Raw genomic sequence first — 13,311 nt, forward strand, 5'->3', positions numbered from 1 at the left:
TTTCATTTTGTTTGCTTCTAATTTGCGTGCGGTTTATCAACAAAAAAAAGTGGAAGCCTCTTTCCCCACCGAAATCCCCACAATTAAAAAAGCAAAAAGAACGAAAAGTTGTTTCACACTTTGGGGCTTATTAATTTCGCAATTGTTAGAGCCAGATTGAGTTTGGGGTTTTGGGATGAGGATTGGGCGAATGCTTTTGGAATTTTGCTGACCCAATAAAATGCGGCATAAAGAATGGTACTTAAAGTCATGAAATCTGTGAAATTCATTTAACACTTTTAACCTTTTTTTGACTTAGAGAGTCCTGGAATTTTTAAGTTGAAGTATTTTTGGTTTCTACTAATTTCCTTTTTGTTCAAGGGCATTTAAGTTGAGTTTTTGAGTGCTTTTTAAGTTTTCTTATTACTTGAAAAATTATGTTACCCACTGATTTATTAAAATAGTTTTAGTAATTGGAAAAGTACTTAAGAATTTTTAAACAGGTAAAAACTCCTTTATTTTGTATTTCCAAAGAGCCTTGCATATTTTGATGTAGTACATCATATTTTCTTTTCCAGCTTTCCTTGTCATAAAATCTCGAAGGCTGATAAGTGAAAGTCCTTACCGTGAAACCATTATTGGCATCTCCATGTTGACCATTTCCATTCTTGCGGCATTCCTCGGGTATTGTATTTCATTTCCGTTTTCATTATTATTTGTGGCCGTCCGACTTTGACTCCAATTCCGATTCCCAGTGGCTGTTCACGCCCCCATTCTGTTGTTGTCTGCTGCTGCCCCTTTTTTTATTATCGCTGCCGTCTTGGCCTTCTTTCCTTGGCTTTTTGTGGAGCGACCGAGAAGGAGCTCAAGAACAAGAACAAGAACGGGAACAACGTCAACGGCGATGGCAACTTCCTGCTATCGTGCTAATTTCCGTTCCTTTATCTTGACACAATGGTGCGCATTAAAAGCACGACGGGAGGTGGGGAGTTCTGGCCGGGGCAGGACAAACTTCACAGCCAAGCCAAGGGCGGTTTGTATGGCCAGAAAAGGGCGGGACATCCCCCAAATCAGATGCAGCTATGACCGTTGCGCTTTTATTTCCGCCCCATTCTAAGTAGGGATGTAACACAGTCATGAATAAGACTGTATCATGTATCGACGTTGCAGGATCTGCTTAAAATTTAATATTCAAAATATAGAAAAAATGTCGCACTAATGTCATGCATCGACATTAAACAAAATATCAAAAACATGACATTTGTAGTTCAAGGTTCTTAGGATTGGAAAGCATTTTGTTAACTTCCCTAAAGTATTTATTTTTGGTAATAACAATAATGTTTGACAACTATTGTAGGCTAAAGTGTCATAAGATTCTTCAGAAATAAGGATTTAAGTTTCCCTAATCAAGCGTTTTATTAAATAAGATATAACCTAACATCCCTGCCATTAAATAAAAATGAGTATAATATTTTTCTGACAGAATTATAGGGGAAAAAACTGAACTTAATGTTTTTTCAAAAACATTTTACCTTTATGAGTAACATTCATTTGAAATGAAGTACCAAAGTATTTCTCCACCAGACTTATTAACCAATTTCTACTAAATCAAGAGCATTAGCACATTTTTATCCACACATTTATTTGTAGCCATATTAGCCGCCATTTTTGTTTCGGCTTTGTCAACACAACAGTGAAACCCCAAGTGAAGGAGCCATTTGAATTGGGGTGGCTTTAGGAGGCCTTTCCCCGTATTGCCATTTCATTCTTCAGCCCCGATGGAGGACAAAAATTTGCATTCAGCAACATGAAGAAAATATTGATAAATGCCCGCCATTAAACGCGATTAACAATTTGAATTATGTGGCAAAGCCAAATTTTATTGCCAACACAAACAGTCACAACAAAAATTCTATGGCCAAACAAATGGCATCATTATTAAAATCTATATGTATATGTGTATGTGCGTACGCACCGGCCATAATTTCCATAGATTATTTAAGCGCGGAGTAGACGCGTATTTAAAACAACATTTAGGTTGATTTTTTTGTATTTTGGTGGGCACGTTCAAAATTCGTGAATGCAATTGCGCGAAAGCGAAAATGATTGGCAATTGTTTGGGTAACCATTCAGTTCCACTTTCTGGCAACAAAAGCCTTTGGAGACTTAATGCAATTTTAGTCTAAACAGTTGCCATCAAAATTTTCAATGAATTGCATCAATTGCCGGTCCATTGTTGGCGGTCCCTCAATACGAATATTCGTCTTTTTTTTTTTGGTTTTGGCACCCGCCTCCCTTGTTGTTGTTCTGTTTGCAATCGAGTGGGCGTGGCACAGTGCACACGACCCAATAGAGTGGGCGGTTGGGTGGCGATGGGCGGTTTGGGTAATAAAATAATTGCAGCGCACGTGTCAAAAATATTCAAAAAGGCTTAAGAGGGATTGTGCGTTGGGTTGCGCGATTTTAGTGGATGGGATTTCCTGGCCCTGCATTGCACCAGAAAACGGTTTTCCCTTCAATGCCCCCGTCATATTTGTATTATTTCTTTTCCTTTTCTGTGTTGTGTCCAACTGATTGCATAAATTGTTGTGGAATTTCATCAAGTTGATGGACAAAGTCCTTTTTTGAAGGGTGAGTGGGTAGTCGCGGTTACACAGTGGGACTTTTGTTGTCAGTGTGACTGACTGGACTTCTTGCTAAAAGAGTATTATTTTCTATGACGCTCATAGGCTTAAGGTCACTTTTCTGCAAAACCTTTTTGGAAAAAAGGAAAGGATAAGATTTTAGGAATATCTTATTTAAATAGTTCAAGCAATAAAGCCAATAAATTAAGATCAAACTTGGTATTTCTTTTTATGTTTCTTATGTTGCATATTATTCATATTTCATTTATTATTCATATTTATCACTAGTAATTTTATAAGCAATTCTAAATAAATATTAAAATAATAGTTATTTGTTGAAATTTTAATTAAATGTGTAAGCTTCCAATTTTTATTTATTTTAAAAATAGTAACACAGCTTAAAACCAACATCATAGTATTTAGAACTCTTCATTTACGAGGTTAGGGTATACAGTCAGCGTGGTAAGTTAAACAACAAGATAGTGGCTTTTTTGTGTGCGCGACGGCTTGGAATTTGTTTTGATTTGCAACAAATTTGCTCCAGCATTGTGAGTACTTCTCTGTCTCTGGGCAGAGCGTTTTATTGCTTTTCACTGTCGCCTGTGGGTCTAAGTAGATCATGGGTGGTGAGAGTGTGGATTGGATAAGGGAGTGTGGATTGGCTGGGCGGTGGAAGTGGGTGTGCGGCATGCGGAGTGCGGAGTGGGTTGTCCTCGGGCCGGGCATTGTTTACATTGTTGTGGTGTGAATAGCAAATAAGCCGCAACCAATTCCAGGCAAATCCCATTTTTATAGCATACTTTGCGCATCTCCTTACCCTTAACACCAACCACACACCGAGGGCCAAGTTCGCCCGCCCATAAATTCATTCTAATTGCAGCGCACATAGCCAGCGCAGCAAAAATTGTATTCCCACATTTTCACACCTCATTAGTTGGGAAATTCAGAAGGGGGACATCGTAAATTGTAAAAAATAAACATTAAATAGAAATGCTGGGTAAAATGCATTTACCGCAGCAATCTGTGGCCACAAAATCAATTTGCGTTTAAAATATATCCCCACCGATAAGGAAAATGCAAAAGTGCGGGAATAGAAATTAAATGGCTTTCGTGTCTGTGGCTGCAAATTGATTGATTTTGCTGTGACAGCAACAGTAATTGAAAATATTTGTTGTTAACTATTAGTTTGCCAACGAAATCTGTCAAGTCGAAATGGGAACAGCTCGCCCCAAATCATCCTTTGCACCTGTGTCGATATCCCTTCCGGTTCTCGTAATCTTCTCGCCATCTCACAGGATCCGGATCTTCCTGTTGTGCTAAGATTTGGATTTTTGTAACATGCGAATAATAAATACCTTAAGCTTAATTTGGATTAGTTTATTAGTTCCTGAAAATTATTAAATAGTGCATTTATGGTAAAGAAATAGAGTATAATTAAAATCAAAAAAAAAAAAAAATTGGAATATAAAATAGAAGTTTACTATATAATATTCTAATGATTTAAGATGACAAACTATTTTATAAGCTTTGTTTTTATTTTCAAAGTCTAAAAACCATAGTTCCAGCTTCATATTTTAAAGTAATCATCATCAAAAGTTCACGCATTCGTCGATACCCTTGCTACCCTAGATTCTTTTGGGTATTAAAATGTCCTGCGCGTCTCTATGTAAACATTTTTTTAATCCCACTCGAAGGAAAGCCTCCAGTAAGAACTCCGTTCCCTCCTGCGCTTATCAAGCGATGCGCCAAAGCGTGTCAGTTAAGATGGAATATAGTGGCTGAGCAGGGGGCCTTTCCCATGTTAAGGTGGTCTTTCAATCACACAAAAGCCGGAGAAGAGAAAAAATCCTTTTGACAATGCAACGCATGAATGTATTTTCTTTACGCCGGTCCCTCGTTTTTTTTTCTTCCTTCATTTTAATTCACAAACAAATTGAATAGACTAGAGAGAGCGAGAAGAATACGAGACCGATTGCCACGTAGCTATAGATCTCACCTATACCGAATGGATGTTTATATTCAGAATGTATTTTTCAGAAGCAATTGGCATGGCTATCCCACTCAGTGGCGTAGGCAGAATGTTAAAAAAGGGGTCACATCACTAGAGTCGTATGATCTAACAGGCTGTAAATATGCTTAATATTTTCTAAAAATTGATTTAAAATTTTGTTTTAATAAAACTATTTAAAATAAATATAGTTTTATTCAGAATACGGAAAGATGAAATTAGAAATGATAAAAATCGTTATTTTTAAGTTATTTATAATTAAAACTATTATTCTACGCAAAGTTTTTTATATATGGGAATTTCTGAGCCAAGAGACCCCTTCTACGCCCCTGATCCCACCACGCCCCCTTTCAAACCCTGCTCCATTAGCCTTTGTGTGTGTTTCGGTTGTGGCGCGTATATCACATTTCCGTTTGTTAGCAATTTTTTGTCGTGTACATCTGCATGAATGGCGAAAAAGTTTTCTGCTCAACTTGATAGCCTCCCAACCAGAGGCAGCGTGTAAAAATGTTTATTGTACACTTTTGAATGCCTCGCTGTGGAGTGGGAAGGAAGGGTTTTTGGCCCAAGTTGATTTGGGAGGCAGCTCACGCCTCCCTTCCGTCCAATATTTTCCACACGTCTACCCAGAAAAGGTGGCCAAAGCCCAAATGCCTCGAACTGATTTGCCCCACATCCAGTTGGGTAGTTTTCTAAATATTTTGTAAATGCTGCAAAGGATTGGACCCTCCACATTGATGTATTTCTAATTTGCAATCTTTGATTTATTTCAACTAAGATAAAACCCACATACAAATTCAAAAAACATTTAAACAACAAATTTTATCTGTTTATTCAGCTTAATATATGTTAACACAATTTTTTTTAAATTTAAATATAAGCTAGAGATGAATTCAAAGTGTTTATTTTGTTACATCGTTAGAAAAAAGCATATTCCAAAAATCTTTTTCACATAAATATTTTGACATTCCTTCGTTTAAAAAATCTTGTAAAAGAAACCCTTTACATTTTCATTCTTCAAAACTACCAAGAAAAGTATTTCAGTTAATTCCTCTCACCATTCAAGCGAATTTTCGCAGATTGTGCCAGCTCTTTGCACTGCTCCACTGGAGAGCTCAACTGACTGCGAAATTGTTTGCCAACCACAAAAAGAACCGACAGAGAAAGGACCATCAGAGAACACGGCTCAGATAAGACCGCCAACTTGTTTGCTTAATAAATAAACTTTATATTCATAACTGAAAAAGTTTCGCAACATGCCTCCTGCCACTTCCTTAAGCGAAACAAACGTGGCCGCTAATTTGCGTGCCAAAAAGTTTTGCCGCTGAATAGTATGCTATGAAATTTGGCAAACATCAGGAGGAGTTTGTAGGCGCGGCAAAACTACGCGACGGCATTTCCGTTGCCAGAGCGCCAAGGCAGAACATAAATTATACGAGCGTTTCCGCCTCAAGAGCACTCAGAGAAAATAGTCAAAAATAACCACAAAATTTAAACCATTTCAAAAGTAAATTTAAATAACAACTAACAAAGCCATTACCTATTTTTGTCAAAATTATTTCTAGAATAGTATCTACAATAATAATAATTATGTAAATGTATATCCCGATAATATTTAGGACTCGATGTAACAACACAAATGAAAATCAAATTTAAATAAAGCTTACCTTTGTTTAATTTTTTTTATTTATAAAAATGTTTAAGGACTTCAACTATTATCAGGTTTTGTTACCGTCAACCCTAAAAAAATAATTTCAATCAGGGCTTAGGTCATCAAATTTATGTAAACTTAAAACTTAAATAGTTTTGTGTTATTTTTGTTAAATACAAAATGCATTCTTTTTAAAAGTAAACATTTTTGTGATATATTTTGTTTAGTGTCCCCTAGCTCCGGCTTTTCTCAAGACGCTATCTGCATTGCAGCAAGGGGCTCTCGCTAATCACAAAAGTTTTCGGTTTTCAGCTACCTTTAATTCGGACTCGAGGACGAGGGCAAAAACGGGTTGGGCCGATAAACTTACGGGTTAAATACCCTTTGGCCCCAAACACAGCCTCAGTCTGATTAACAAGACATAATTACTTTCGCATTAAGCGGCTGCCTAATAGCTCGTGTAATTCCCCAACTCCAGAAACCAAACGCTAATCAGCTCATCAGACACAACAAACTAAGGAAAACAACATTTTAAATTTCAAATTACAAAATACAAAAAAGCCACATCAACAACAGCGGTGGCAGCAAAATGAAATGAAATGTACGGCAAACCACTCGAAGATAATGAAAGTGCATTGAGGCGGTAAAAGTCGGGGAAACAGTATCAGGTCGAGTGCGAACATTTTTCCATTATGCAACGTGCCACATTCTTTGCTGCTCGAAAAGTAAGGCAGGCAGGCAGCAGAAACTTAAGAATGATCGACTATTTATATGCCATTTTTTATTTAAATTTGTTTGCAAATCGAAATAGGAGCGGTGAAAATGGTTAAGTTGATTAAACTATTTAACCTTAATTTTTAATAAATAAAAACAAGTTATATTAAAGTAACTCATCATATTAGTAGGCAATAAAGATTTGTGCTTATATGTAAGTAACAACATACATTTTTTAAATAATTTTTAAATCAAATTTATTGCTTCAATAAACACAAACTTAAGCTGAAATTACTTGGAGAAAAAGTTAACTTGATAGAAAAAAATATTTACATGAATAACATATTCTAAAATTAGATTTACAAGTCAATAAATTTATGAAACTAGTGGCAAGTTGTTTAGCTATTTTGTAACATTTTTTATAAATTCCAAAGGAAGTTCAAAAAGTCTTTTAAATTATATATTTTTTAAGAAAAGTATAATATATTTTCTTTTAACGAATATGTAGCTATAAATTACATAAAGGGCCACATTGTAAACATAAGTAATGGCATATTGTTTACGAGTTGTTTCGGTGTTACCTTCATTCAAATCATATCCCACAGGGTACAAATTGAGGTGGGAGTGCAGGGCAACCTGGAAAAATGCAACGTTTAAGCGCCTGCGGTGAAATGTCTGCCGCTCGTTGGTTGGTGGTCCACCAATGCCCCTCTCCATTACCCAGGAGCTAAGAGCCGCTTCTATGTCCTGGGCCTGATGAGAAAACGCTTCTATAGAGGGTTAAAAGCCGGATCCGTTTGGACCTGAGCCAACCAGAGTGACAACGTGAGCCCGACAACGGAAAGTGTGATTATATTTTCATTTTCCATTTTTTACGGCCAATTAATTTGGCAATTGACGCTTCGCTGGGCGTCTGCGCCATGGCAAATATATATATATATATATATGCAGTAGGTGGATACGTATATATCCCTGGCGTTGTTGCAAATTGAGTTGTGTGGCAAGAATAAGAAAAGTCTATTATAGTGCCAGGATGCCAGGATGCCAGGTTGCCTGCCAGCTATTTGCACGTTGCATTGTCTGGCCATCCTGCCATCCTACCATCCGCTTGTTCTGTGGGCGGCCATTGTTTGGGGGCGTGGCAGCTGCCTGTAATCCCTACTAGCCCCTGGTCCACATTGCCACACCACTCCGCCCTCCGATGGTCATGCAATTTGCATTGAAATTGTTTTTCGAAATTAGAAAAGCCAGTCAGGTGAACGTTTATCAAGGGGTTTGAGGAGCGATAAAACGATGATTTTACCACTTTTGGGGGCTCTTCGAGAAAAGTGACAATTTCAATAAGGACTAAATTGGAGTTTTGGGGAAGCCCCTAATAGCCGAGATGATAGATAGTTCTTTTATGCCTAAGATATATACCCAAAGAGGAGTGCTTTTTAATGGAGCGAACTGAGGCGTTTGTCAAGCCAAGTGAAATCCCTTTTAAGAGTTAAGATTAAAATCAAACTATTTTTTGTGTTACCAACATAAGGTAATTTTGTGCCATACACTTGAGAAACAAGTAACATAGTGTGATTTTTGAAAAATGTAAAGCTTAAAAATATTTAAATTAGCTTTTTTGTGAATTCAACCAGAGAACTGTACAAGTATTGTCAGAATTGAAATAATTGAAATAGAAATATTATATAACTACAATTGGATTAAACTCTAACATCTTAAGCCCCAAAACCTAAATGTTCATATTTAAAGATTGAATTAGCTATTATTGTCGCCTAATTAATTATACCTAAAATATTAGAAAACACATATATTTAATGCTTGTTTGCATCGCTTGCAAAGATTTTAATTACAAATATAGATAAATCGATTACAAGAATATTCAACATTTTGCTATTGTAAATTGATTAAGGTTCGATAGACTTAAGCTAGGGTTCGTTTGGGTCTTTTCAGATGGGTCCATGGGCGATGGCTTGGCCTGTCGATCGGTTGCGGTTGTTGGAAACACCCTTATGAGGGACTTAGTTCTCCTGGATGATGACCACATCCTGGAGGTGGATGTTGGAGAGCTGCAGCAGCTGCTGCTCGTTGCGGATGGGACGATCCAGAGGATAGCCCAAGGGACGGGCATCGCGCAGGGAGGCGGATCCGATGCCAATGCTGATGTCGGGAACGATTTGGCGCTCCTGTTGCTCCACCAGCGGAGAGACCACCACCAGGAGCTGCATGGGCAGGCCCTCGGGTCGTCCACGCGGCAGCAGCAAGTGCTGCGGGAAGCGTCCGTTCTCGCCGACCAACTCCTGGATGCCCACACCACCCACAACCGGTTGCTCCTGCTGGCCCCTCAGCTGCAGCATCACCCGGCGATAGATCTCGCCCAGGGGAGTCACATCGCGACTGGTCCAGGGGATGTCGATGGACCGCTGCTGGATGCGATTGCGTCCCGACTGCAGCTGCACATCGATGGCCTCCAGGAGGACAAAATCACGGCGACGCTCGTCCAGGGACACGCCCTGTCTGCCCTGCTGATCCTCGCCGGGTCCCAGGAACACGCGAATGATGGCATCCTGGTCCTGATCCGCCGTGATGTCCATGTCAATGGTGAAGGCCCGGTTGTTGAGGCGTCGCTGGCGACCCACAATCTCCTGTTGCCGCCCCTCGACCAGATTGCTGAGGTCCAGGTCATGTTCCTCGATGCGGGTGCGCAGCTTGTCCACGCGCACATCGTTGATGGCAACACCGCGCATCTGCAGCTGCTCCTGGCGGTAGTCGCCCAGGATCTGCTCCCGCTGCTGGTCCACGATCCTCACGATCCGGCGGAGAGTGTGCTGCACCACGGGATCGCTGAGCCGGATGCCCAAGCCATTGCGATCGATTTGCTGGCCACGGTTGCTAGCGTTGTCCTGCACCAGTTGGCGGATGATGTTCAGAATGCCCACCTGGCCGAGGCGACCCAGCAGGACATCGGCGATCAGGGACTCCACCTGGCGTTGATCCTCCATCTGACCACGCAGCGAGTTCACGTTCACCTGGTTCAGCACCTGACCAATGACCTCCTGCAGACGCTGCTCAATCTGGCCAATCTGCCCGAGAACTTCACGGTTGCGCTGCGAATCGATGCGGATTTGGTTCATCCGGAGGGCGTATCTCTCGTTTTGCGACAGGCGGGGATTGTTGATCCACTGCTGCTGCTGCTGCTCGATCATCTGTCCCTGGGAGATGCTCTCCTGGTTGAGGCGGGCCACCAGCTGGCGGAGATTGTGCAGGAGGATCTCGCTGCGTCGGCTGTTCTGCTGGCGGAGATTGGGCAGACTACGACGGCTTCGCACTCCCTGACGGCGCTCCTCATCATCATCATCATCGTTGTCATCGTTGTCATCATCATCATCATTGGCGTTTTGCTGCTTCTCCAAACGCTGCTGGCGGTTCCTCTTGAGCATCTCCAGGATTTCATCGTCGTTCATCATTTGCAGACGGTTGTCGCTGCGGATGAGCTTGAGGATGTCCTCATCCTGGATGAGGCGATCTCCCAGGACACGACGACCCTCGCCAATGGAGTGGATTCTGCGGGGCATAGTCCTCTGCTGCTGCTGCTGCTCCTGCTGCTGTTGGGTGATGTCCTGGTTGAGGCGTCGTCGGTTGATGTGCACCAAACGCTCATCATCTCGGCTCACGCTCTCCAATTGATCTTGGACACCCAAGCGACGTCCTTGCCTCTGGATCTGGTCCTGCTGCTCGTCATCCTGGTCCTGGTTCTGGTTCTGGTTCTGGCGCAGACGCTTCATTTGCCATTCGTTCTGACGCACCTCATCCAGCTGGCCAACGCGACGACCCTCACTCACGCGGTTTCTCCTCATCAGGCCCATCAAACGCTGGCGTCCCGAAAGCTGATCCTCCTGCTGGTCCTCCTGGTTGATGGCATTCAGGCGACGACGGTTCACGTGGAGCAGGCGGTTGCTGTCCACACTCACGGTGGGCAGGTCACGAACTCCTCCTCCGATGCGGAGACCTCCCTGGCTGATTCCACGCTGCAGTTGCACACGACCCATGCGAATATCATCATCATCATCATTATCGTTGTCATCATTGCGGTTGAGCAGACGCTGGAAACGCTCCCTTTGGTTGCCATAGATGTTCTGACCCTGATCCTGATCCTGCTCCAGCAGACGACGACGGTTCACGCGCAGCAGACGACCAGTGTCCACATCCTGACCCATTTCCCGCTCCCTGTGTATCCATTGCGACCGATCACCAATCCATTGGTGCTCCTGCTCCTGTTGCCCCCTGTTGATCAACTGCTCACGCTCCTCCTCAGTGACATCCTCCTGCATGGCCAATTCCTGGATGAGAATCTGCACAAAGTTGCGCAGGGCAATGTCATCGGTGAGCAGAGAGGTGCCCTCGATCTGTCCCTGGTTCTCGGCTTGAATCACCACTCGCCTCTGACCCACAACATTCTGGCGGTTCTTCTGCTGCTGCTGTTGCCGCAGCAGAGCCATCTGCAGGTGAATCTCCCGCCAGGGCATCAGAATGTTCATCATGGGATTCATGGTGCGCTGGCGCAGACCCACAATGTCCATGAGTGAGGGTCGCTGCGATTGCTCCCGCTGCACGCTGCGCACCTGCTCGATCACCTCCTCGTCCAGATACAATTCGGGCAGCAGCTCCTGGACGGCGGGCACAATCAGGGAGCGGGTGTCATCGCGATCGCGAATGGCCAGGGCCAGGGCATTGACCAGCAGCACCGGATTGATGTTGCGGCGCAGATAGACCACGTTCCGCCGCAGGGTGTCCCAGTCCAGGGAGCGGACCAGCAGGCGGTAGATGCCACGCAGCTGCTGCACATCCTCCAAGCGACCCAACGAGTACACCTGGTGCTCGTCCAGCAGCCGGCGCTGGCGATCCAAGTCGATGACGCGCTGCATCTCCACATCAATGCCGCCGCGATAGCGCTGGCTGTCCACAATCAGACCCTGATCCAACTGGATCAGCTCGTTCTGCTGCAAGGGCTGGCGAATGTTCTGCACAATATCCAGGATCAACTTCTGGCGCTGCAGATCCTCCAGGGACATGCGATCTGGGGGGATAGAAACCACTTATTTTTAGTGCCCCAATTAAGGGGGAATACCTATTTACCAATACCCTGAATCCGCTCCGGATTCATAGTTATCCTTCCAGCAGCCACAAGACTGGCCGCCAAGGCCACCAGCAGCAGAATCCTGTTCATCTTACTGAATGTTGATCTTGATGCTGCACTTGTATAGCTTTAAGGACTCGGCAGGATTTAGCTTGCTAAGACACAGACCAGCAGGCAACTGTGTTTTCCACTCATTCCGCTGCAGCTTTTATACCCCAAAATCAGCATCATTTCGAAGTGCATCCCGTATAGGCCTATCGCTTGACTCCCGATTGGGTTGAATGCCTTTCGTGGGGCGAAAATATGTTTATCAATCCAGTCGCAGAGAATGCTAGAAAACAGCCAGCTCATTATGCAATTAAAAGGTTGTTTTGAGGTTGAGATCTTGCCGTCACAGATTGCACCCGAAATCGGACCAAATCGGGCACGTAACTCCGGTTGGTTGCTGTTTTGTGGGTCACAACAGCCCATCGATCTATCTTAATTGGTTCATTGATCTGCCATCCACTGCTTGACCCGCTGACTTTGTGTTTGCCGTACGTGTTTGCTGGCAATTTAGATTTGCCCACCAAACAATCTGCAAACTGCAGTTGCACATTGCAATATGTAGCGAAATTATAAACTAAAATATTTATGAAATTCATGCATTTCATCATGCTAATTCCATTGCTGATAAGAACGAGGAAGAAAACGTCTCAGCATGGAAAAATTCAACTCACAACTGATAAGAAATAGAATTTATGAACCTGTTTATGTGCAAAAAGTCAGCATAATCCGAGTACGGGTGACCTGTTTGACAAATTAATATAATGCATTAACATTGCTGATGTCCCTGCTAATTAATTGGCACGATGCTTTGCTTATTGTATGTTTAATGATCTTTGCTTAGATCTTTTTAGCAAATGAATGTTCTATTAAAATATAAGATTATGTTTGGCCAATCTTTGCTTTTTTTTATGATTGGATGCTGGCAAAACGTTTGCAAAATCACTTGGAAATATCAGTAATTTACCTTATATCCCAATAAATAAAGATCAAAATATGAAATTTCATATGTCATCTCGTTGAACTCGAAAAAATATTCTTAATTCACTAAAGGACTTATACTTTCTAATTTTATTTCTATACCGAAAAAAAAAAACAATAAGTTTTATTTTGACACTTTCGTGGTAATTTGATACTCTTCTTATTGAGAAATTGT

At 42.2% G+C, this 13,311-nt stretch overlaps 1 protein-coding gene across 1 annotated transcript; it reads right to left on the reverse strand.

Moving 5' to 3' along the window:
- Positions 1–8,786: 8,786 nt before the first annotated feature.
- On the reverse strand, positions 8,787–12,295 carry LOC108146625 (fat-body protein 1). Its single transcript, XM_017272670.2, has 2 exons — positions 12,110–12,295; positions 8,787–12,050 (listed from the first exon to the last, which is right to left on the reverse strand). The coding sequence occupies exons 1-2, from the start codon at positions 12,198–12,200 to the stop codon at positions 8,995–8,997; spliced, it is 3,147 nt and encodes a 1,048-aa protein (XP_017128159.1). The 5' UTR covers positions 12,201–12,295; the 3' UTR covers positions 8,787–8,994.
- Positions 12,296–13,311: the final 1,016 nt, after the last annotated feature.

This window comes from Drosophila elegans, unplaced genomic scaffold (genome assembly GCF_018152505.1).
Source record: "Drosophila elegans isolate 14027-0461.03 unplaced genomic scaffold, ASM1815250v1 contig_208, whole genome shotgun sequence".
Classification (NCBI taxonomy): Eukaryota; Metazoa; Arthropoda; class Insecta; order Diptera; family Drosophilidae; genus Drosophila; species Drosophila elegans.